Below are 26,761 nucleotides of genomic sequence, written 5' to 3' on the forward strand. Positions count from 1 at the left end.
CTCAAATAGTAGCCAGTTTAGACTGCATCTCATTCACAGCATTTTTTTAAATGATTTTTTATTATATTATGTTAGTCACCATACAGTACATCCCTGGTTTTTGACATAAAGTTCGATGATTCATTAGTTGCGTATAACACCCAGTGCACCATGCAATACGTGCCCTCCTTACTACCCATCACCAGTCTATCCCATTCTCCCACCCCCTCCCCTTTGTAGCCCACAGTTTGTTTCTCAGAGTCCATAGTCTCTCATGCTTCATTCCCCCTTCTGATTACCCCCCTTTCTTTATCCCTTTCTTCTCTTACCGATCTTCCTAGTTCTTATGTTCCATAGATGAGAGAAACCATATAATAATTGTCTTTCTCTGCTTGACTTATTTCACTTAGCATTATCTCCTCCAGTGGTGTCCATGTTGCAGCAAATGTTGAGAACTCATTCTTTCTCATAGCGGAGTAATATTCCGTTGTATATATGGACCACAACTTCTTAATCCATTAATCTGTTGAAGGGCATCTAGGTTCCTTCCACGATTTGGCTATTGTGGACAATGCTGCTATGAACATTGGGGTGCATATGGCCCTTCTCCTCACTACGTCTGTATCTTTGGGGTAAATACTCAGTAGTGCAATGGCTGGGGTCATAGGGTAGCTCAATTTTTAACTTTTTAAGGGACCTCCACACTGTTTTCCAGAGTGGTCGTACCAACTTGCATTCCCACCAACAATGTAGGAGCATTTTTAAGTTCGACCTGATTAGATCTCATTTCTGTCAGAGATTCTATATTGTCACTAATGCTTTTTTCAAGCCTAGCTATTGACTTCATGATTGCTACCCTGAAGTCTATCTCTAACATCTTGCTTATATCCAAACTGTGGAAGGAGCTGAGATGCCCTTTAACAGATGAATGGATAAAGAAGATGTGGTTCATATATACAATGGAATATTACTCAGCCATCAGAAAGGATGAATACCCACCATTTGCATCAACATGGATGGAACTGGAGGGTATTATGCTAAGTGAAATAAGTCAAGCAGAGAAAAACAATTATCATATGGTTTCACTCATATGTGGAACATAAGGAATACTGCCGAGGACCACAGGGGAAGGGAAGGAAAATTGAATGGGAAGAAATCGGAGAAGGAGACAAACCATGAGAGACTCTGGACTCCAGGAAACAAACTGAGGGTTACAGAAAGAAGAGGGTGGGGGGATGGGGTAACTGAGTGATAGGTATTAAGGAGGGCATGTGTGGTGATGAGCACTGGGTATTATATGCAACTAATGAACCATTGAACACTACACCAAAAACTAAATATGTTGGCTAACTGAACATAATAAAAAATATTCAAATTGTTTCACCAATGCTAGATCAATAGGAATGATCACAGAGAAGATTTCCTGGAGCATGTGGTATTTGAACTAATTCTTGACAAATAGGGAGTATCTGGATATCTGAAAACACAGGTGAGATTCCCTACAGAGGAAAGACCATTCCATTTTTCCAGCCTGTTGTCTTATCACACAAACTGGCTTACAAGATGCCATGTTCCTTCGTGAATTAGTGACCTTGTGCGAGCTGTTCCCTCTGTCTATAAGGCTGCCCCCTCATGTCTTCTCTGCTTGGTTTATTAGTCATTCTCATGATCCAACTTATATAAAATCTTCGACTTTTCAAGATGGAATTATATACCCCTCCCTCTGTGTTTGCAAGCATTTTGCCTATAGTTTCATTTTAGTACTTGTGACATAGTATTTGGTTATTAACTTGCTTTTCTGTCATACTAGATTGTGAACTCTTAAAAGGCAGGAACTATGTTTAATCCATTCATGATTACTTTTCTCTACCCACTCACCCAATCCCAGGACCCAACCTGGGACTTGGTTTATGATAGACACAATAATTATGGAAGAAATCGATGAAGGAAAGAAACTTCCTGGATAGTTTCCAATGGGATAGCAGTATGAGTTGGGAAAGTCTCCCCCCAACCCCGTCTCTCTCTTTCTCTCTCCCTCCCTCCCTACTTACCTATCTTAATTAAAGACATTAAAACAGGATGTCCCATCATCCTTTTCATAGCTCCCTCGGGTATCTCCAATTATTGCAAGGAATGTTTTTGACATTTACACAGTGAGTAGGCATTCCTTACATTTTAATTTGAAAGGACATGTTGCTATACACTTTTGTGGTTGGAAAGGTCATAAAAACAAGTCTTTGACAGGGCAGTACAGCTCTTTGGATCCCAAGAATCACTGTTTAGATGCAAAAAAATGCTTATCAACAGACAGGCTTACCAAAAACAGTTGGTATGTTTTTCCACAGGATATGGCATCCCACATAAATTCTGTCACATTTTGTGGATTTTATCCTTGAGTTTCTTCTACGTAAGTTAATGGAAACCAACTAGATTTTCAGTGAGGCATGGTCACACCCTGAATTTATGTTGCTTGATTTTCCATCACAAGCTTTGTCATTTGACAAAGTGAAATTAATACCCCTAACTCTGATGCTTTTTTATTTTTTCAAGTGGCTGTTTAGGATAGCATAGTTGAACATAAGCTTTAGAATCAGACTTTGACTTCTAACTCTGGTTCCCCTACATTATCTCTATGATTTGAATAAATTATTTAATTTTGTTAAGTTTTTGTTTCCTTATAAGTAAAATGGAGTTAATTACACTTATTTTTTGGGTTGTTGGTAAGGATTTGCAATAATATGTAAATAACCAGCAATATAGCTAGTATATGATAAAAATTCCACTAATATTAGGTCCCAAATCATACTGCTAGAGATTTTCAGCTCCTTGAATTTTTCCTCTGACATCAGTTGTCTCAATATAGGTTCTCTCTCTTCTGATAACATTGTTGAATTCTTCTGATAGATGTGGATTTTAAAAGGTTGCAGAATTATAGATGCTACAAATTTTGCATTCGCTTTTTCAAATGACCTCTAGGCATATTATATTTCTTTAACAGTTAATCTCTGAATAAAGTCAAATTGATTTTCGGTCGTCTTTTAGGAGCCCAGTAGTAGAAGCGAGGCCTCAAATGCCATTGCCTCAGTTGCTGCACCAACAGCACCTGATGACGAGAATGACAGCATTGACATATCAGAAGCATCAACACAATCAGGTTTTTCTGCCACCCACTCATCTCCTTCCAATGGTTCTGGGAGGGCTGCAAATGCTGACTTTGCCAGTTCCATCTGTAAGTCTGTTTAATATAATCTCCAAATGCTGCAGTCTGTTCACACGTTACAGTGTTTGACCACTGGTTCATGGTCTGAAAAGAATGAAATCATTCCAATGTTCAGTTAACATAAATTCAGATGGATACATGCTTTAAAAAACATACTCCTCACTGAGTCTTTATGGCACCTAAATTTAAACTACAATTGACTAATTGTGTCCCTCATCTGGATTTTCTTTTGCAATCTAATCATGGTAACTGGAAATACTTTCATATTCAGATGTATTTTAACCAACATGATTTGTGTTTTCTGATGGTTTAGGAGTTATTGCAATGATACCTCCAGGAAAAAGAAAATGCAATAAAGGAAAAGAAACTTTTCTAGGCTGTGTCTTATTTGCGGAAACATTCAAGCACACATGATGTATACACAAGTCATTTCTCCGAATATCTTCCCCTTACTTCCTCACAGTGTATGCTGGATTAGTGGAAGCACCTGAGAAATCACCTAAGCGATCCTCTGAAGTCAATGTTAACCCACTATATGTGTCTCCTGCATGTAAAAAACCACTAATCCACATGTATGAAAAGGAATTCACTTCTGAGATCTGCTGTGGTTCTTTGTGGGGTAAGTTTGGTTTCTTAAATTCTTTTTTTAAAAGAATATATTTTTTATCAAAGCAGCAAACTGGTGAAAAATCATAGATGTAAAATATTTGTTATTACCAAACCATTATCAAACAAATAAAAAATATATATATTTATAATAACGAATTTGTTCCTTTCTTTTACTGACTTATTTTCACTCAGTGCAGTTTGGTGTTTGAATTGGCATTCCCTCCCTTTTTTATTGTTTTTCTTTTTAACTTGAATTGACTTTACTAAAACATAAAATTGGACTAGGTTATGATTATTTAAAAATTTGAGCTTAGTATTTTTACTTTAAGGTAGTATGTAGCATTTAATACCTAATGAGATATTACAAGACATATTTCTGTATGTTCTTGTTTTTGTTAATCTTGTAGATTTGTAGAGAAAGTTCTTTCAATAATGTCTCTTTTTTAATGTTTCAAGTTTTTATTTAAATTCTAGTTAGTTAACATATAGTGTAATATTACTTTCAGGAAGAGAATTTAGGGGCACCTGGGTGGTTCTGTCAGTTAGATGTCTGCCTTCGGCTCAGGTCATGATCCCAGGGTCCTGAGATAGAGCCCTGCATCCTGCTCCCTGCTCAGTGTGGAGTCGGCTCCTCTCTCTCCCTCTGCTCCTCCCCTCGCTCGTGCTCTCTCTGTGTCTCTCTCAAATAAATAAAATCTTTTTTAAAAAAGAAAAGGAAGAGAATTTAGTGATTCATCACTTATATATAACACCCAGTGCTCATCACAACAAATGCCCTCCTTAATGCCCATCACCCATTTAACCCAGACTGCTCCCACTTCCCCTCAAGCAATCCTCAGTTTGTTTTGTCTCTTTTATGGTTTGCCTCCTTCTCTTTTTTTTTCTTTCCCTTATGTTCATCTGTTTTGGTTCTTAAATTTCACAAATGAGTGAAATCATATGGTATTTGTCTTTCTCTGACTGAATTATTTCACTTAACATAATACTCTCTAGCTCCAAACACATCACTGCAAATAGCAAGATTTCATTATTTTTGATGGTTGAGTAATAATCCATTATATAGATATTATATGTATATATAATCATATATATATCACCTCTTTATCCATTCATCAGTCAATGGAGACTTAAGCTGTATCCATAATTCAGCTATTGTTGATAATGCTGCTGTAAACAATCGGGTGCATGTATCCCTTCGAATTAGTGTTTTTATATTCTTCGGGTAAATACCTAATAGTGCCATTGCTGGATCATAGGGTAGTTCTACTTTTAACTTCTTAAGAAACCTCCATACTGTCTTCCAGAGTGGCTGCACCAGTTTGTATTCCCACTAACAGTGTAAGAGGGTTCCCCTTTCTCCTCATCCTCACCAACATCTGTTATTTCCCATGTTGCTAATTTTAGCCACTCTGACAGGTGTGAGGTGGTATGTCATTGTATTTTTGATTTGTATTTTCCTGATGATGAGTGATGTTGAATATCTTTTCATGTCTATTAGCCATCTGTACGACCTTTGATAATGTCTTAAATTTGATAGACTTTTCAATTCTTTGCTCTAGAAGAATTATAACCACATTGGTAGGGCTCAGACAATATTTTACCTCAACCCAGTGTGAATCATATATGAAACAGAATAGATAAATGGAAGGAGGGGAGAAGTTCAAAGTAAATGCCAACCTCTGATTGGCAATTTCATAGATTTTGCTTAATGTATGTTTGAACAGGGGACAGAATTTTAAATTAAAGATAGAGCAGTGTAGCAAACATTGTAGTTATATGTATTGAATAACTTAGAAAAATCATGTTACCCTCAAAGCTAATATATTGTGTCAGATAACAAGAAAGCAGAGTTTACTTCATCATCATTTCAGTCAGGCAACTACCCAGAGATCTAATTAATGTCTAATAATTCATTTTTATAACTTGTGGTTTTATATTTTGAAAAATAAAAGATTACAGTCAAAATTGACTATACTTTCCCCTCCCTCTCTGATTACCCTTTGGGGGGAAATGGAATTCCTAAATCTGGCACAGGCCATTACTTAACTGGTAAAGGACAGGATAGAAAAATGAAAGCAGAGACACTTGTCTTTTCTTCTTATATTCTTGAAACACAAATAGTCTCCAAGCAGAAGGAAAACATTGAAGTGTTCTCCATTTATTAATTGGCTGAGTTTTTCCTATGTCTCAGGTTATGGGGGAAAACTCCCAAGGTGGTTTGAAGTGTATTCTAATTTAGCTTAATCTTTTATTTCAGTCCTCTCATTCAGTCTTTTAACAGTGTTTATATTTGAATAGAGCCAGGAGACAAAGAGAGCATAGGAATTTAGGTACATAAAAGTAGGAACTACTTTCATAGTTATTTTGAAGTGTAAGCTTTTTTAATATATGCATGAACAGAGACTCACTCAATTTAAAAACAATTTATATATAATTACTGTAAAAGCATTAAACCCTTATAATTAGGAATGAGGAATCAACTGAATTGAATTCTTCATATGCACTAGACATCCTTTAGGTTTAATGGTAATTTTCAAAAGGATTGATTAATTTTTATAAAGTTTGGGACACTGCTAAATGGTGGTGAGATATTTATAAAGTTCTCCTTTTGAGATGCCACACCAGACACCAGCCTGTAAAATATTGCCAGAAGGTATTATCTTCTACATTTTAATGTATTTCAGAGAAATTTGTTCTGTTGGTAGAGAGTTCACTGTTTCACAGTATGAAGTTAACATCAGCCTAAAGTAGTATGTTATCTTTGCATAGATCAGCACACTGGAATTGCAAAAGTACTAATATAAATTCAATTATAAAAATGTAATCTGACCTAATATAGAACCTTTCTTTTTATATGCAAACAGGAGTGAATTTGCTGTTGGGAACCCGATCTAATCTGTATCTGATGGACAGAAGTGGAAAGGCAGACATCACTAAACTGATAAAGCGAAGACCATTCCGTCAGATTCAAGTTGTAGAGCCACTCAATTTGCTGATTACCATCTCCGGTTTGTTTAAGAACTAAAATTAGCTAAGTAATTATGTAGATTAATTAGGTTCCAAACTAGGCTAAAGACTTTCTCAGGTGAAAATGTTCATAGGAAAGCACTTAAAATATAACCTTAAATTGGGACACTAAACTTTCCTACTTGTGTTTTCTTATCTATTTACAGTTTAAACTAACTTCTCACTCTCCTTTGATGTCTGGATATTTGACTGTAATACACTTCACCTAGGTCATTTGATAAGACAGAAAAAACATGCCATTTACATCTTTCAGGTCCTTTCTGAGCAGCCACCTGCAATTTTACAACTCACAATTTCACCCACCCATGTGCAGATGACCACATCCATCATATACTTTCCTGTGATGTGCTAGAAGCAACAAAGAACAAAGTGGGCAATACTTGGATAAAAATGAAACTCTGTTGTCCCTGGCACAGCCTTACCTATCATGAGGGCCTACAGATAGGATTAGTAACAAGAATGGATACCCTAAGATGTCTAACTTCTTCCCACATAATAATTGAACTTCATATTTTTGGTCAGTCAGAACCTGAATCTCTGAATATGAAAGAGCAAGTAAACAGATGTTAATAATAATTGTCATTACTAAGCATTACTTGGTATTAGAAAACACTAGTACTAAAGTCAAATATAGGCAAAAGACAACTGACAAAGTGATAGAAAAAGTTTAAAAAATGGTTTCACTGTAGAATTAAATTATGCTAATTATAGTTATTTATATGTGTTTTCATGCTTCCTGTCTATACCTAATTTAATAGCTATATGGCACATTAATTAATGATTATGTATATTCCTAAAAATTATTAACTTTGCTTTAAGTTTTGGTTAGGGGAGAAAATCCCCTATAGATATGCTAAAGCTTCATGATTTTTTAATCATGTTTCATTTTCATTCATTTATAATTGTTTGAGGTCCACAGATGTAACGTTTAGATTTTGAAATCATCTGGGTAGCTTAGAGACTGCACATCTGGATAACAGATTTCTTTACTTTTTATCCAGTTTTCTCTAACCCAAACATGCCCTTTTTAATGCTTAAGTTTTTCTCAAATGTGGATTGTTTTTGCATCGAGTAACACTGAGAACACTAGTGTAGAAAGATACCTAATAGTTTAGTGCACACATTTATTCTACCACTTAAGAATAGAATGGAAACAGACATAGATGTCTGAATTCTAATGCTGCTTCAAAAAATGTCATGCAAAAACATATGTAAGATTAATCACATAAGAATCTTATTGTTGAGCTTAGAAATCTTATAACAATAAACTGTAAAAAATGAATATAAAGTCACTATGTATGAAAACAAATGTGTAATTCAAAGGCCTGTTTTTCCTGAAGAATTGTAAGAATTCACTGGGGTTTACAATTAGAAAATAAGCAGCAAAGATAAATTTGATTGAGGAAAAAATAATAAAACTTTAGTTATTTTGTAAGTATGCTGGAATGAAAGAGCACAAAGAGACCCTTCCCGTTAGCTCTGAATTCCTAATAGTCAATACATAAGACGTTCCTCTTATACATACATGCTACCAAGGACAGCTTCTGGGTCTCCGAATCCCAGAAGGATCATGACTTAGATAAAAGCCAAAATATAAATGAATGGATGGCAATTCTGTTGCTGCACCATGGCAGTCTTAACTTGTCCCAAAGAAGTATTTTACTTCTCTTCAGACAGGCACATAGGTAGCTGATAGACATTTTGACTATCTCTTGGAAGTGAGAGACTAAGAAAGACTTTGCTATCATATTTACAAATTCTGAAGGGAAGAATCTAGTTAGTGTAGCGTTTTCTAAAAGTGCTTTTTACTTTAATGAGAACATTTGGTTAAAAGGGCAAAATACTTTCATTGTTTTGTTTTTCTAATATATGAAAAAATAGACTGAATTAAAACACCATATCTTACCTATCAGGCCATAAGAACAGACTTAGGGTGTATCATTTGACCTGGCTGAGGAACAAGATTTTGAATGACGATCCAGAAAGTAAAAGAAGACAAGAGGAAATGTTAAAGACAGAGGAAGCCTGCAAAGCTATTGATAAGTTGACAGGTTGTGAACACTTCAGTGTCCGTAAGTCCCATTTTATGTTTACTGTAGCTATATAAAGTTTGCTTTCCTTCGTTTAGTAAAATACATTGTTGTGAGAGGCAAAGTAGATAAAGAAAAGAATTTGCAACTTTCTATACAACAATGAGTGAATTTCACTGAGACAGTTTCCAGGTCTTCTATGTCACAATCATGGCTGTTGAGAAAATATTCAGTGACTTAAACAGTTACTGAAGTTAAGTTTGATTTACTTTCTCACCTTTCTTCCCATTTCAGTCACTCTAATTGGTCCCGATGAACTGATACTTCTTTTTCTTGCCTTGATATAAATGTTCTTGATGTATCTTCAATAACCTGCAAGGAGATTCATATGATACTCTCTTTTCTTCCGAACAGTAGTAAAATAGAATCACATAATAATTCTACTTTCTTAAATTGGAAATTTTATCTTAATACTGACCAGAAAACTTTGCAATGAGTCCAATAGAAAATTCTTCTGTGGTTTGCTGGCTCTTGCTCCCGCTGTCAATATTCATGAGTATAATTGCTAAATATTTTCTGTCTGATTAAAGTGTTTTCATATGTCCTATCTCTTTACAACCATTCCCTGCAAAATGAAGTAACAACTCCATGGTCTCAGAATCCTTCACTCATCTGTCAACAACTAGAAATTGATGTTATCCCCTTCTGTTCTATTTCTGAAGCAAATCCCCTCTATTCTTACCCTTTGTTTTCTTCTTTACTTTTCATTAATTGCTTCTTCAGACAGAGCTAGTGGAATAGGTAAGAGATAGCTGGAATCACATAATATGAGTTTTAGCAGAATATTGCTATTCTGACTGACCATTTCTGTTCTGCAAATAATATGCTTTTCCAGAATAGATTTATAAGTACACATACACCATTAAAGGGAGAAATGAGTACCAGACAAACCAGGAATTAAATAAATACACTAATTTCTTCTAGTTTTATGTATCACTACTCTCCTCTAAATCATATTATTTGTATTTGATAGCCAAAGGTGAAAGAGATCCCCAGATGTTAAAGAAGGAGTTTATATAGCAGAATTGCCTGCCTCCTATTAACTTGTAAATTTTTTAATTCAATAAGAGTTTACAAAAATGAATTACAATAATATCTTGCAAATCTGTGTTCTTGGTAAGTAGATGGACTAGTTAAGTTGTGTTTTCCTGGCTGACCCCATTCCAGCCTCCCCAACTCCCATAACAACCAGAAACCTTTGTCTACTGACAGGTAAAACAGTAGCATCTTCATACAGTGGGACATGTACTCATACTTGCATGGTGTTTCATAGCCTTTCAAGATCCGTAAAATAATTGACTGACACCAACTACTGCCATGTATTAAAATTCTAGGAAGTGTTTGCTTAACAGAGAATTTCTTTGCTTGTTGGGGGTTTATTAATCATGCTTCTTTGACCTACTTGGAAACAGTGTAAAATAAAAAGAAAAAAAAACTAGAATCAGAGAAATATAGAATATGAATAAGAGAAGGGGGGATAGAAAGACAAACCTTCTATTTGGTCTCTGATGAAATCTGACTAGAAAGGAAAGAAGCAACATTCCTGCTAAGGAAGAAGGGTTTTAGCACAAAATATAAATCTAGCCAACATATTCCATAAGAATCAGAAGGTCTATCTGAGGGAAACCATATACTTCTTATTCATTGTTCTCTTTTTTTAAAAACAGCTGTATTGGAATAATTTATGTATCATAAAATGTGCCCATTTAGAAATGTACAGTCAATGGTTTTTAGTATGTTTATAGAGTTGTATAACCATTATCTTAATCTAATTTTCATTATCCCAAAAAGAACCCCCATAGCCATTAGCAATCACTCCACATTCCATTCCTCTTACATTCACCTTATTCTCCTCATAGTCCTAAATAACCACTGATCTACCTTCCTTTGCTATATGTATTTTTTTCTGGGCAATTTATTTAACTGGAATCATAAATGGTCTTTGTGACAGGCTTCTGTCACTTAGTATAATGTTTTCAAGGTTTATGCATGCTGTAGTCTGTATAATGTGTATCAGTACTTATTTTTTATTGCTGAATAGTATTGTATTGTATAGATATACCTTTTGTTTATACAATTTTTATACATTCACTGTTTATACATTTGTACTCCTCCCAGTTTTTGGCTGCTATTAACATTTCATACATGTGTCTGTACATGGGAATGCAAGTTTTCTTTTCTCTTGGATAGTACTGACAGACTGTTTTTCAAAGTGGCTGCACCATTTTACATTGCCATAAGTATGGAGGCTCCATTTTCTCTTCATCCTCTCCAACACTTGTAGATGTCTGTCTTTTGATTCTAGGTATCCAAGTGGGTGTGAAGTGGCATCTTATTATAGTTTTGATTTGTATTTCCCTGATAGTTAATGTTGTCAAGTATGTATGTGTATATCATTTATCTATCATCTATCTATCATCTATCTATCTATCATCTATCATCTTTTTGTTGTTGAGTTGTAAGCATTCTATCTATTCTGGATCCTAGGACCTTATCAGATATATGATTTTCAAATATTTTCTCCCATTTCATAGGTTATCTTTTCATTTTCTTGAGAGTGTCTTTTGATACCCCCCAAATTTTAATTTGGATGAAACCCAATTTATCTATTTTTTCTCTTGTTCCTTATGCTTTTGGTGTCAAATACAAAAATCCATTGCCATGAAGATTTATTCCTATATTTACTTCTCAGAGTTTTATAGTTTTAGCTCTTAGATTTAGGTCTTTGGGCCTTCTGAATTCGTTTTTGTATATGATGTGAGGTAAGGGTTCAACTTATTCTTTTGTATGTGGATATTCAGTTGTCCCAGTCCCACTTATTGAAGAGAGTATTCTTTCCCAATTGAATGGTCAGGATACCATTGACCATAGATGTATGGATTTATCAGTAGACTGCCAATTCTATTCTGTCGATCTATATACCTATCCTTATCTCAGTACTACACCGTTTTGATTACTGTAGCTTGTAGTAAGTTTTGAATTTGGGAAGTATGAGTCATTCAACTTTGTTTTTCTTTTTCAAGATTGTTTTGGCTATTTGGGGCCTCTTCCAATTCCATGTGAATTTTAAGACCAGTACTTACCTTTCTGCATAAGAGCCATTGGGAGTTTAATAGCAATTGCATTGAATCTGGACATTTTTATTATTTATTTATTTAGTGACTTAAAACAACAGTGATTTATTATTTCTCATAAGTCTTTGAGCTGACCGGGGCTCAGCTGGATTTTTTAAATATAGTTGACACATAATGTTACATTAGTTTCAGGTGTAGAACATAGTGCTTCAAATTCTCTGTATGTTATGCTGTGTTCACAAGTGTAGTTAACATCTGTCACCACACAACATTATTATAATATCACTGACTGTATTCCCTGTGTTGTACCTTTTATTTCCATGACTTATTCATTCCCTAACTGGAGGCCTATACCTCTCACTCCCCTTCACCATTTTGCCCATCCCCCACATGTCTTCCCTCTGGCAACTATCAGTTTGATCTCTGTATTTATAGGTCTGATTCTGCTTTTTGTTTGTTTATTCATTTGTTTTGATTTTTAGATTCCACATGAGTGAAGTCATAAGTATTTGTCTTTCTCAGTGTTACTTATTTCACGTAGCAGAATATCCTCTAGGTCCGTCCATGTATTGCCCTCTTAACAATGTTAAGTCTACCCATCCATTAACAAAGGAAGTCTTTCCATTTATTTAGGTCTTCTTTAATTCCGCTCAGCAATGTTCTGTAGTTTTCAGTGTACAGAGTGCTCTTGAAGGCTAATGCATACAGTTCATAAAACTATATAGTTAGTTTTGTCACCTTTTGGGGGGGGCACCAAAATGTAACTAAGTAGCTTTTCTAAATATATATGATATGTGTTCTTATATTATGGTTATAATATTTTTAATGACCAATACAAATACCTGAGTGTTCTTGTTAACTCTGTGGCATTGTTACTTCTTTGTATTTTATCATTGTAGTCCAACATGAAGAAACAACATATATTGCAATTGCTTTGAAATCATCAATTCACCTTTATGCTTGGGCACCAAAGTCCTTCGATGAAAACACTGCTATTAAAGTAAGTGGTCTCCTTCTTTGGATAATATGGTTTCTCTTTTGAGAAATTGTAAACAGAGAAATATTTTGAAATGTAGTAGCAAAAATATATACCATTCTTCTACAATTAATGTAATTTGACTATACCATGTCAATAATTATCATTTGACCCTTTTTTAGATAATTCACAGGCACCACAGCAAGGGAGAGTGTGAGGGAAACCCCTGACCCCTCCCCTTAGAGGACCTCCCTACCAGCTCCTCTCTCCCAATTCCTGTAGTCAACATGAAGACCTTCTCTTCTAGAGCCCCAAACACAGGCTTTGTGTGCCACCCCAATGACTTGAAGCTAAGAAAGTCCCTGTTCTCTCTTAGTGGGGGGTGGAGAGCAGAGGGAAGGTAAGGAAAGGTGTGGCAATGGTAGAGGGGGGAGCCCCACTGGGAAAGGAATGAGGGAAGAGAAAGCCTTTGCTCTAATTACCAGGGCTACAATAGATGGGGTTGGGGAGGAAAGGGCAGGGTGGGACTATATTTCTTCCAAGCTGGAACTCTAAACACATTTCTCTCCAGAACTATTGCAAGGAATGGTGGTTAGGCTTATTTGGATTACCATAATATTTCCACCTTTATTATGGTTTAACTGAACTTCTATGGATCACCCTCTTAAGGTAACCAGTTGGTGTCCCAAACAGTTATGTTGCTAATGATTTTTTAATATCATCTCATAAACTGGGGACTCCTTTTATCTTTATTTTTTTAATGATACTCCAGAATTCTATGTAAATAGGATTATTTTGTGTTTATTCCATAACAGTGAGGACTGATTAATGAACTGGGAGCATTGTATAGAGTCCAGTAACTCCTAATCTGGAGTATACATCAGAATCATCTGGAGCATTTGTTAAAATTTTAGATCTCAGACCCAACCTCAGGCTGAATTAGTAGGTCTGGAGTGGGGCCTGGAAATCTATATTTTTAGCAAATGTTCCAGGTGACTTTGAACTAGTTGGTCCATGGACAAGTTTTTACAAAGCACTGATTAAGGACACATCATGATAGACTCCAGCAAGGTATTTATGACATATTTTTGTATCTTAGGTCAAGGTCTTACATGGTATATTTTGCAGCCAAAACATCACATATATGCAATAAAGATGAACTAATTTTTATGACTGCCTCTCGATATCTATTTGCACAATAAATATGTTCTTTTGTAAGTAACACAGACTACTATATAGACAGTCTGTGTCTGCCCTGACACAAATTATATCTCTGATCTGATCTCCCTAAATTGGGCCTTGGGTCAGCTGTCCGTATTTGGATATGGGTTTGTTCTTGGCTGTCTGCTGATTGGTCAGAGCTGCCTGATATGGAGCTGGAAAACGAAGAAGATAAGTACCAACAGTCTGTCTAGCCTGATATACAGTTCCTGGTCTAAGTCCTCCCTCCAGTTCTTGAATCTCACCTCATGACTACAGTATGGTGAATCCTGTGATGCCCAGTCCTCTACTGTGACCTGAACTTGGCAATGAATCCTGTTTGGTTTTTTGTTTCCTTGGACTAGGAACCATAGGAGCCTAGAGTACATCCAGTCTATGGTAGGTTAACATGTCTGGCCTTTTTCATTCCCTACCAAGTATGCATTGATCAATCAGCAGACTCCGAAGGAGACTACATGTCCTATGAAGCTTATATACGAATACTGGCAAAAATACAGGCAGCTGATCCAGCGAACCGGTTTAAGAGACCAGATGAGCTCCTTCATTTGCTGAAGCTCAAGGCAAGGAATTTAAAGACAACAAACAGAGTGCAGGGCCAAATAAGGTTCTTATGATCATTGGAGATTTGGCCTCTGAAGGGAAACTCAAAATTTAGAACCTGAATATAATTATGTTCTTGTGGTAGTAACAGACCTAAGAAAAATTCATAATACATAGTCCAAATATATTATGTAATTTAAACAGGTTTTATAAACCTGTTAAACAAAAGGGCAGGGGGAGTTTTTGCCTTAGTCAGAGTGTCATTTTTGGCCTTTTGGCCATATTTGGTTTTATATCTACAGGTGTTTCCAACAGTTGGTCATAAGCCAGTGACAGTTGACCTGGCTATTGGTTCTGAAAAAAGACTAAAGATTTTCTTCAGCTCAGCAGATGGATATCACATCATTGATGCAGAATCTGAGGTTATGTCTGATGTGACTCTGCCAAATAACGTAAGATCCCTAGAAATTACTGTACACCACAATTTGAGTTTTTTCAACTGTCAGAACTCTTAAAGATTTAAAAATATGATTATCAATATCTGTACCAGAACTGAAACCTAAAAGGTAAGTATAGAGTACCAGAAAGTAGTAAGGGCTAAACAGAAATCACTGATGGTTTCTTAGTCCAGACATCTGGCCCTTATTAGTATCTGGCCATTATCAACTGGAAATGATTCATGCCTGCCCCTTTCTTTTTTTTATTATTTTTTTATTTTTGTATGCCTGCCCCCCTTTAAATGTAATATATACTACACATTGCCTATGTATCTACCTTTATATATTTATAATAACCAGTCTTAATAGATGAATGAGTTTGCAATCTTTGCTTTTAGTCCCTCTGCACTCCATAATACATAAACAGATTCTTTAAAAATACACCAGTATTGCAGCATTATTATCCCCTTCTTTACCAAATTGTACTACTTTAACTGTGATATATAGCAAATTATAGCTTTCAGAATTGTCTCATACATCTCTGACAAATTATTAGTCAAATTATTAGTGGAAATTATTAGTGGAAACATTAAAAAAGTTTTGGTCATATTAACAATCTAATTAGTTCATCATTCAGTTGTCACCTATGAGTATATAGAAATCATCCTGTTTATAATGTAGAAAAAATTGAACCAAGCCCAGCCAAAGCCACTTAGGTATGAGTTCAGATTAATATTAATGTAAGTATTATAGTACTTTTCAGTTGGAGTGTTCCATAGCTTCTTGCATCCTTTTTTTTTTATGTAATGGCAGATTGCCTTTATTTTGAAGCTAGTGTCATATTAAACATTGCAATATTGGTCCAAGTTTATACTTATTTGAAATGTCATTCAAGAAGATTGCAGTCTGTGTTCCAGTTGATTACCAAGCAAAGGGAATTATTTCCTTTTGAAGCAATCAGTTCATTATCGTAGAAGCAAGAATGAGAGATCGGTTTTTTAAAAAAATTATTTTCTGACCTAATTAGGTTACCTTAGGTATATTCAAAAATAGTATTTTTAGCTAAATGCCCTAGTGTCCTGACCCATTAAAGGAGAAAGGACTCTAATAAAAGGGAGGGGAGTGTCTTCTGAAACAGAATGTACTAAAAATGATATTTTTCCAAGAGTGCCAGATTACAAAGCCTGTAATGCTACAAGGGAGCCATGTGTGCTAAAAGATATCTGGTTACTGCAGGAATCATCTGAGAAGCAAGGAATTACCTCTGGGGCTTTCTGGATTTACAGCAGTTCAGCTTTATTCTAAACAAATTCATTTTTGAGACAACCTTCTTTTTTGCAATTTCTTTTTCTCTCTTCCTTCATCTCTTTCCTGATTCAATTGCTCATGCAAGTGCCCAGGGAACGTATTAAAATTGCTTTTTGCCTCTGGATCCCCATTTTAGTTTTAAGGATTGTTGTTGCTGAGACATGGCCTCAAGCACTTGGCCTGAGTACGCTGGGTTTGGCAAGTATAGTTTCTGACCTTTTTTTTCTTGTAACTTGCTAATTTAGAGAAATAAAGGAATGTAATTGGTCATTTCTCAGGAAAATACTATTAATGTGGCAATTTCTGTAGTTTGAATTTTGTCACATTGTTTTATGCATCATAAAATTTACAAATTCTTATATATTTCTTAGTATTTCATATTATGTCACCTAATACATCTCAGTATTTATATATTGAAGATATTTTATGATTTATAAATTGGATAAGAAATCGTACATTTTTTGTGAAGGGAGAATGATTGTTACATTTTCAAGTAGTGATGAATATTATAAAGTTGTCCCTTGTAAACATTTTAAGCTCAATCTATTTTAATTTTCTATTTCTGATTTAAATGAATTGGCTAGATAACCAGTGGTTGTGTATTTATTAGTTGGTTCACATATTCATCACTAAATTATTCATTAATGTGCTGAAATGAATCTGAAGTCCCACTCTGTAACAAGTAATGTTTCTTCTACCATTATACGTGTTTTGTTAAATTTCAACAAATTTTTTTCTGTTGGAAATATATGTTTCTTTTTCAAAAATTTTTTTCCTAAATATAAAAGACACTATTAAAGACTGATGCCTTTATGACATAGGAAAGGCTCTTTTCAAGTGTTGGGTAGCATGCTGTTTAATATTAATATAGAAGTTTCTCTTCCTCCCTGCACTTCGAACCCCTTTTTGGTCTTTATTGCTCAGCCAAGCTGCTTCAATTAAAGTAGTAGTGATAAAATGTTGGACATATAAATCTTTATGAAACATAATTCCAGCCCCTGGAAATCATTATACCACAGAATATCATCATTTTACCTGATTCCTTGGGAATTGGCATGATGCTCACCTTCAATGCTGAAGCCCTTTCTATGGAAGCAAATGAACAACTCTTCAAGAAGATCCTTGAAGTGTGGAAAGACATACCATCTTCAGTAGGTGTGTACAAAAATTTTTCTCTTTTATATGATCTCAGAGAAACTTCTGTTTTCTGAAATATCACATTTTTTCAAGGCATATCAGGTTAGTTTAGGATACTATATCCTTATTCCCTTAGTAAGGTATGTATGTCTGCCATATGATTAATAAATTCACAAGGCTACCACAAAGAGACTAATTTTGACTGTCTTAGTTGTTCATGTGCAATAATTATATAATTAAAATAGGGAAGGAATTCCTTTCCACAATAATCTATAATTTTATTTTAACTCACTTTGCTTGCAGATTTTATGCAGATGTTGGAAATGCTCCATTCCCTCACATTGATCTTTGGGGTTTACCTTTATCTTAGGAGACTGCCAAATAATCATAAAAGAAGAGCAGAATATTTCTATTTCATATAGTAAATAGTGTTCTATTTAGAGAGTGGTAATCCTGTGAAGAATCAAATACAAATTAAGCATGTGACATATTGGTTGTCACTAAGATTTCATCATCTTTCATTTACAAAAGTGATAAATATGACTGTCTGGAATGCCTATTAGGTACTATCCAGATGGCAACATAAAGAAAACTACCTTTCATCTTCATCAGGCCAGGACATTTTTTTTCTTCTTGACGAATGCAGGACTGCTGATCTGGAAAATATGAATAACTTGAGACTCTTATGGATGTCCCTGAGGCTTGGTGACTACAAAGGTGATTCTAGACAGGAAAAAGAATGCATATGAACAGTACAAATATTAAGGAGAGTAGAATGATTTGATGGAGGGTAAAAGTTCCTGAAAAGAAGAGGGGATTAATGAAGCAAGTAAAGGAGAAATGGGAAGGAGAAGTAAAGGGAAGGAAGGAGAGATAGAGAAAGTTAGTCTATTAAGGAGCCAGAAGCTTCTGAAATCTTTATGAAGTGGCTAAATGTGATCCCTATGTAGCTTTAAAGGCCAGTTTGAACTGCTTTTTAATGGACATTTTTTTCATTATGGGATGATGACACGTTGCACTGCATCTGTAGAATCCTTTCTCTTTGCACACAGTGTCAACAATTGTCCTGAAAACCTCTTCCAGTTTCTTCAAACGGAAGAACTCTCAAGGGCTTAAAAACATTTTAAGTGACAGAAGTAAATGCTTATAATTGATAGATCTGGGGCAAAAGAAACTGAAAATAGTGAATCTTGTTCTAACCTTTACAGTGGTAATTTTGTGATCAATACGTTAATCAGAAATTGAAATAAGGAAATGCAGTTCAAATGGGAAACTGAGCAAACCCCTATATTTGTGCCACTAGATAATCATAGGAATCAAAGGGGTCTTAAAATTTCATCTGGTAACTCTCGTCCTTAGGCAGGACAATTTCTGACCTAAAACGAAAAGCTATTTTAAGTTGCAAGAATTTGAAAAACATCTCTCTCTATGTAAAATAAACTATAGCACTATAAGAATGTGATATTTTGATTTGTGTATTAAGGATATTTTGAGAATATACTAAAGACTACAGTATAACATTTATATTAAGGAAATTAATTTCCCTTTCTGTCTAAAAACAACTACTTTGCTATTTGAAACTAACCTAGATCCAGATTTCCCCAATCTAAAATTTACATTTCTTGAGATATAATAGAAGTTTTCTATAATAATAAGATCATTGCTTTGCATTTTCAAACAAATATATGGAAGCTTAGCAATCACAGCAGGTATCACTAAGCATTCCCACTCCAAATCAGTGGATCCCATTTCATAAGCAAGCTAACTCAGTTGCTAGGTTAAATGACAAATTAATGTTTTTCAGAATTAAGGTGGAAATTATGTAATGCCATATGAACAGTGTGCTTGGACTCAGCAAATATTAAATGTAGAATTTTTTGCTCTGTGTGATTGTTGACAGTATACCAATTTTAATGAAGTATTCACATAGGTGACAAAAATTCAAATCCGGATAGACTAAATTTATTATTTATTTCCGTCACTCAGGTCATAGATTTCCCTCACTTTCTTTGTGTATGGAGTGATTTTAATTCCAGTTTGAAACTGGATTTATAAAGTCTTCTTCCAGGAAAGCCATTTGTCTGAATAAAAATACAATTTATATAACTATAAAAATGCAGTTGTAATTTAATTACAATTTTGTGATCAATTTCATACACATAAATATTATGAATTGTAATGAAAAGGAAACAGGAGATTATAAATGCTTAGCTAAGTTTTAGTTGAGGAATTCAAAATGCCTTATACTATGCCTATGAAAAGTCACTTTTATCAAAGCTTTAATAATTGTTTCATGAGTCCGTTTATGCATATTTAGTGTATACATATATAGGCCAGGTAAATTTTGGTTTAAAAAAAGGCATTATAGAACTTTTGAGAATGATAAAGAAAAATTTTAAGACTATAGTATGATTTTAACAACTCAGTTTATTGTGTTTACAATAGAAGAAAATAGAAAGTCTAGTGAACTGAATTCTGATTTTAGTCAAGTTTATAACAGGAATGAAGGTGCTTTGTTTTGGTGTTTTCTAGACTATTTCAGCTTGACTCAAAATCTTGATATTATTTTAAGTACATGACTGAATTTATTTATGGAAATTTACGTCTTATGAAGTACGTAAAATCAACTTAAAAGTTGAACATTTAACAATAATACTGCTCCCTATGTCAGAAAATACCTTACAGCACCAGCTGAGTATATGGCTCTTTTTTTAAAAAAAGATTTTATTTATTCGTTTGACAGAGAGAGGCAGCGAGAGAGGGAACACAAGCAAGGGGAGTGGGACAGGGAGAAGCAGGCCTCCCACCCAGCAGGGAGCCTGATGCTGGGCTCAATCCCAGGACCCCGGGATCATGACCTGAGCCCAAGGCAGACGCTTACTAGGCTAAGCCACCCAGGTGCCCCTGAGTATATGGCTCTTTACATAATTAGGTTTTCTGCTTTAAGGCAACTGTCATATTTTTTTTAATTGAAGTATTGCTGACATACAGTGTTATATTAGTTTCAGGTATACAACATGATGATTTTAAAATTCTGTATATTACTCAATGCTCCACACTATAAGTATAGTCACTATCTGTCAGCATCCAATTGTCATAATCTTTATTGTCACCATGTAGGTGACACAGGGTCCAAAAGTTAAAATCTTAATAAAATTTCCTGAGTCAGACTCAGCCTAAACGGTATCAAATTAAGTTTAGTTCTGTTTATAATGTGATCATTCATTGACTTTCATTAGAGTTGCTAAAGTCATTATTTGATCAAGTCATTTTTAACAGTTTTAATTTTGAAGTTAATCAAGTTTTTATGTATGTCACTCGAGCACAAATACAAACCCTATGGAATGCTGTACCTCAACTAAATTGGAAATTAAAAAATGGCTGTCGGTAGATTTTACTTTCTACAAACCGGGTAGAATTAATGCTTAGCTTTTTCTGTGGCATTAGAGAATAGGGATACAAAAACTAATTAAGATCTAGTTATTCAACTTTGATCACAACTATAACAGTAGATAGCATGCTTGAATACCACTACTGAGCAGCATAATGGTCAAATGACTATAGTAGGAGGAAAAACAGAATGTGTTCACCTGAACTGTAATAATGAGCCTCTTAATAATCAAATGTTGACTGTGGTTTTACAAACATAACGTAATAAAAAAGTTTTAAAAAATAGTAATTTACTATTATTAATAGAAAAGAAATTGTATTTTTCTGATTTTTACATTTTTATTATAGCTTTTGAATGTACACAGCGAACCACAGGATGGGGCCAAAAGGCCATCGAAGTCCGCTCTTTGCAATCAAGGGTTCTGGAAAGTGAACTGAAGCGCAGGTCAATTAAGAAGCTGAGATTTCTGTGTACCCGAGGTGACAAGGTATTGTTTATATCTCCCAGTTATAACAAAAATAAAGCAGATAATGAAAATTAAGTAAGAAAATCCATTTCCTTCTGGCCATAAATATATTAATGATGTAATTCCCAAATTGGCAAACCATTGATAAAAACAATTTTTTTATTTTGCAGTAGTAATATCCCATTTTACAGGAAAGAAAAATAGAATTGAGCTTTGTCAATTATTTGTGTAATGTGATCAATTTTAACAACCAATTCAGATAGTTTAAATGGAAAATATGCATAGTATAAAATCATTACAGTCTCTACATACTATGAGAAATAATAGCATGAAAAAATAATCCTAATAAAACTAGGAAAGACCCACATTTTGAAGACATTGCAGAGGATTCAAATTAGTATCAGAACAACCAGGGTAAAGCATTGTACATGAATGAGAAGTACTGGTTTGCAATATGAAGGGATATAAAAGGAAGAACCAGTGTTCAAGGTCAGATAGACTTAGCATGCAGTCCCAGGTCTGCCACCTAATGAGGTGTAAGAACTTGGAAGTTGATTAATCTTCTTGAGTCTTAGTTCCTTCATCTCCAAAATGCAAATAGTAATAACTCCTCTGGTAACAATTTTGAAAATTAATGATAATGTATATATAGTAAGCATCTCACAGATTGCCTGGCACATAAAATGTATTAAGTCAAGGGTCGCTAGTGTTATCATCATCATCATCATCAATGTCAAAACCCTTCTAAGTATATTCATTGCGGATATGGAAAGCCTTAGTCCTAACAAGGAGGCCTCTGTTTGCTATTTATGTTCATGTTCTGTTTTAATTTTCTTTGAGGCACAGACCATATTCATAAGACATGCTCCTCTCTAAGCTGGTTAGTTTAACTCATAATATCAATCTATTTATGTTAGTCCATTCCACTGAAATAGAAAATCCCACCAAGTAGAAAATTTCAGTGGCCATTTAAACATCAGCAACAATGGTGAACAACATTGAATAATTTAATCATTTCCATATATGAAAAGAAAAAGTAAAGCCAACTCGAGTAAAAGTAGATTTTTTAAAGCAAAGAGAATCCTTAAACAAAACCAATCAAGAATGCCAGCAGATGAGTTCCACAACAGAAACCTAATTTTATTTAAACCATATGAAGTGCAATTACATAGAATATGGTAAAATATTGTTTTTTAATATATAATTTAGACTCCATACCAATTTAAAGTCTTGTTCTTTCAGTAAATCCTGTCCAGTATATAGTATGGTGTAATATTTTAATTGGTTGATGTGGAATAATTGAAATTATAGATGTATCTGTGAAATATCAGGTTACAATATATTAAATATTTACTGATGGTGTCTCTTTCTCTCTTTTTTACAGCTATTCTTTACCTCTACCCTGCGTAACCACCACAGCCGGGTTTACTTCATGACCCTTGGAAAACTTGAAGAGCTCCAAAGCAATTATGGTGTTTAAAAGGTTCCAATGATTTATTACAACACTTACAAACATCATAAATATGCAATTTGCGGCTTAACATTTCTGAGATTAAATGAGCATTCAGTTTTATTGTTAGGGAAAAATTAAATCAGATACTTTACTTTTAATGTAGCACAAAATAGTTCTAATGAGAAATGCAGCTTTATTAAAATTAACTATAGCAAGCTCTATGTACTCCAATGGTGTACAATGTCTTTTGCACAAACTTTGTAACTGTTGTTACTGTGAATTCAAATATTACTCTTTGGACAGTTTGGACAGTATCTATATTCAGATTTTACTACATGGAGTAAAGAAACCTGTAACGAGTTAGGTTCCAAATAGCTTTCAAAATAATTGTTCCTGAGAGAGGTTTTTCAGAAAAAAATAAAAATAACAACAAACTATATGCACATTTGCAAAGTCATATAAAGAACCAAAGTTTAGATTATTAAATAAAAATAATAAGGACTATGTTATAAACCAGACTAAGGCTGAACAACCTGCATGCCTGGAGAAAACTACAATGATAAAGGGGAAAGGGCCACCCGTTCTTATTGTTCCTTGACAGTTAAGACCCCAGTCAACGATCAGTTGTGTTTTTTTATACCATGTTAAGCTGGTTTCCTCCTGATAAGGAGGGAGAAAGTTTTAGATGCTTGATTTTCCTCAGAAACCCTGAAGATGTGCAATAGCTGTTTAAAAAAAAAACACCAAATAATACACTTGGAAGCCTGAATACAGGACTGAACTCCTATACACATGTACTGTAGAATGAGTTTTTTTTTTAAATACTTTAAAGTAGGCGTCAAATTCTAACCCCCAAAGACAGATTGACTGATTTATCAAAATTTTTATCTGGCCAACAGTGGGACCATCAGACAACATTGAATATTTTCCCAACCCAGATTAAACTATATAAAAGTTTCCCCCAGTTATAAACAAAAAGAACAAAATGTAACAACAAAAACCTTGGCTGCTACTATTTATGTTTTTCCTATTTCTATTTCTGTAAAATCAGAAATTAATCTAAAAGTGATAAGTCCACATGTTGGAACTTAATGTTTAGGTGAAAGAAAGGAAGAAAGAAAGAAAGAAGTTGAAAAAAAGTATGATTCATCAAATTTAGAGTGGTGAAAATCATGCTAGTCCATCACCCAATATGTTATAGACGCCATAGATAGGTGGTGTTGGTCACCTATGGTAACTGCTACCTGGTGAAAAGCATAATTTCTGCATATCCATCCTCAATACCATGGTTAGTTCTGGGTCAATAGAGAAGCAACAGAACTACCACGAAGTATACCTCAGTATCATTCCTCTAGGTCTGCTTCATAAGTATGAAGACAGTGCTAGTGGGATAGTAATTTTCAAACTACCTGGTTAACCAAAATACAAAAGCAGCTGACTATGTGTGATTTCATGATAGCACATTATTTCTTGACACCTTGGTGCCAAGAATGATGATTTGGATTTTCCTAACAACTTATATCAAGAGTGTAGTAGCTCAAAATGAGAATTTAGGAGAACCTGAATCCATGAGTTAAAGAAATAAATGTGATTCACATTTCTGTTACTGTGACACAATAATGTGATCATAAAACTGGCTTATCCTTGAGTGTTTACAACTCAAATGACTTTTTAAATGCAGTAGTTTAAAGAGAAAACAAACATTTATGTCAAATTATTTCCTTAGAAGTAGTCTTCATTATTATAAATTTGTACACCAAAAAGCCATGGGGAACTTTGTGCAAGTACCTCATTGCTGAGCAAATGGAGCTTGCTATGTTTGAATTTCAGAAAATTTTCTCATTTAAGTAGTGTGTAGAATCAAGTCTTTTAAGAATTCATTTTTTTCATAATATTTACTCAAAGTTAAGATTCAAAAATAAGTTTTATCTTAAAATCATATTTTTAAGGTAGTAAGACAGTAAACTATTTTAAGAAGTCAACTCCCATTGTGCTTTGTGGCTGTTATTCTACTAAACAGAGACCATAGTGAACTGAATCTACGGAGACATCCCAAAGTACATAAACAAGAAAAATTGCAGATGTGTAATTGAGCTTTAAAGGATGAGGTGTTAATGAAGAAAGAAAGCTGGGCACATATCATGAAGGGAGATTGAAATGTTGGGTAGCCCAATAGAAAGGATTGAAGATATTTAAAGTGGTTCATGGGTAATGAATATTTCCAATTTTGATGTTATTCCATCTGGAATTTTTATATCCTTTGCCAGCTGAAACAAGAAAGTGAAGGGAAAATTAAATTTCATAGTCAGTGCACAATAATGGAAGAAATTATAACTATACCTCACTTCATAGTTTAGCACCTGGAAGCCCCAGCTCATTACAGAAGCAGTGAAGGGGGACTCCTGACCAGCCAATTCCCCTAGCCCTGTGATTGAAAGCATGAAAGTTCTAGCAGGTTGTGAGTAACATTGGGACAGAATACAGTTTTATTTCAGTGTACTTTAGTTTTTTCACCAAAGCCCTTGTCCAAAATAAAAGGCACTGTTGGAAATATTTGAAAACTAGAAAATAACATATGAAAAGGATTGACAAGAAAAGCTCTGAGTGATTAGGTCTGTTGAAATAAGCTAAGAGCCTCAGAGGAAAAAGTAGGAAAGGATAATCATTTAGATAGTAAAATAGGCAAAGCAGAAATCACACGTGTGCATATACACACATGTACACATGCATATACACAAACCATTAGAATGCGTAATTTTTAATATTTTCAGTGCTACCAGTTTCTAGAGAAAATAATCACTAGGTGTTTTCTGCCAGAACTCATTTAACTGAAACAGTATTCATAAAACTAGGAATAATACCATGTGCATTCAATGGGATCCTTTAAATACTCTTTAATTCTTTTTAAAACTGTGCCTATTTAAATCAGTTTGTATTCAGTCTGTGCTTTAACTTTAAAAATTATTGAAATAATCTTTGAGACTGTTAATTGTTTCATCAAAAAATCTGCAATGAACCATTGTTCAACCTCTAAAAATAAACATTTTAAAAATTATTGAATGATATCATTATTTGAAATATGTTTGTCTAATGCCTAAGAATTATGATTCATTCAGGGAATATTCATTCCTTTGAAGTATGTAATAAGGCACTGATTGGAAGGTGTTAGGAGTTTTGCTTGTTGCTCCATTAAGAATTTGGCTAAGGAGGGCTATATTGATATGACTAAAATTTTTCTAGGTACAATGGTGGAATTAGAAACAGATTAATTTTCCTCAAAATGTGTGAGAGTTTACAGAGATACACAGCATCACACAGCATGGGTAAAACCCAAGGAAATTTTAATTTGACTCCTTTCCCATCCCACCCCAGTGTCCTGAAGTCCAGTGAAGAAGTAGGAGGAGAAACATTATCCAAAGAGTAGAGTAAAAGATTTATAGTTTCTTAGCATTCAAGAAAGGGTTTAGTGCAGGCTGATGGTTGAAAATGGAAGGCAGAATAATTATGGCAGGCTGTCAAGGAAGCTGAGTCCTTCAGTTGGGAAGAGAAGAGGAATGACACTTCTCTCTGCAGGTCACAAGCATTAGAGGTATGGCCCCATGAGTATTCTATTGTCTCAGAACATTTTGGAGAGAAGTTTATCAAGCTCTCCCATTAGGGTCAGATGAGTGTGGTCCTAATTTGTCAAGTGTGGCAAGGCATCCACGAGTTGGGTTACCTGGACATGACAACCTCACCCAGGCTTTTAGAGTCTAAATTCAAAGTGCCTCTATGATCAAATTGATTCATTCAGCTTGATATATAGAACCCACAGACTTCAACTAGTTTAAGGG

The 26,761-nt window shown here is 34.5% G+C and overlaps 1 protein-coding gene across 3 annotated transcripts in view; it reads left to right on the forward strand.

The window, feature by feature from the left end:
- The window catches only part of NRK (Nik related kinase), a 132,854-nt gene extending 106,907 nt beyond the window's left edge, over positions 1-25,947 (forward strand). For 2 of the 3 annotated variants that reach the window (XM_019809123.2, XM_019809124.2), the window contains exons 20-28: positions 3,022-3,208; positions 3,663-3,818; positions 6,673-6,816; positions 8,749-8,907; positions 12,899-12,999; positions 15,039-15,188; positions 17,501-17,636; positions 21,357-21,496; positions 22,860-25,947. In XM_019809123.2, coding sequence (XP_019664682.1) covers positions 3,022-3,208; positions 3,663-3,818; positions 6,673-6,816; positions 8,749-8,907; positions 12,899-12,999; positions 15,039-15,188; positions 17,501-17,636; positions 21,357-21,496; positions 22,860-22,955 — 1,269 coding nt within the window. In that variant the 3' untranslated portion in view covers positions 22,956-25,947. Of the gene's footprint in view, positions 1-3,021; positions 3,209-3,662; positions 3,819-6,672; positions 6,817-8,748; positions 8,908-12,898; positions 13,000-14,612; positions 14,757-15,038; positions 15,189-17,500; positions 17,637-21,356; positions 21,497-22,859 lie in introns of all 3 variants that reach the window. The other variant, XM_034649733.1, reaches the window with a different exon arrangement.
- The last annotated feature ends 814 nt before the right edge of the window (positions 25,948-26,761 follow it).

The sequence above is a fragment of the Ailuropoda melanoleuca genome, chromosome X (genome assembly GCF_002007445.2).
Source record: "Ailuropoda melanoleuca isolate Jingjing chromosome X, ASM200744v2, whole genome shotgun sequence".
Classification (NCBI taxonomy): Eukaryota; Metazoa; Chordata; class Mammalia; order Carnivora; family Ursidae; genus Ailuropoda; species Ailuropoda melanoleuca.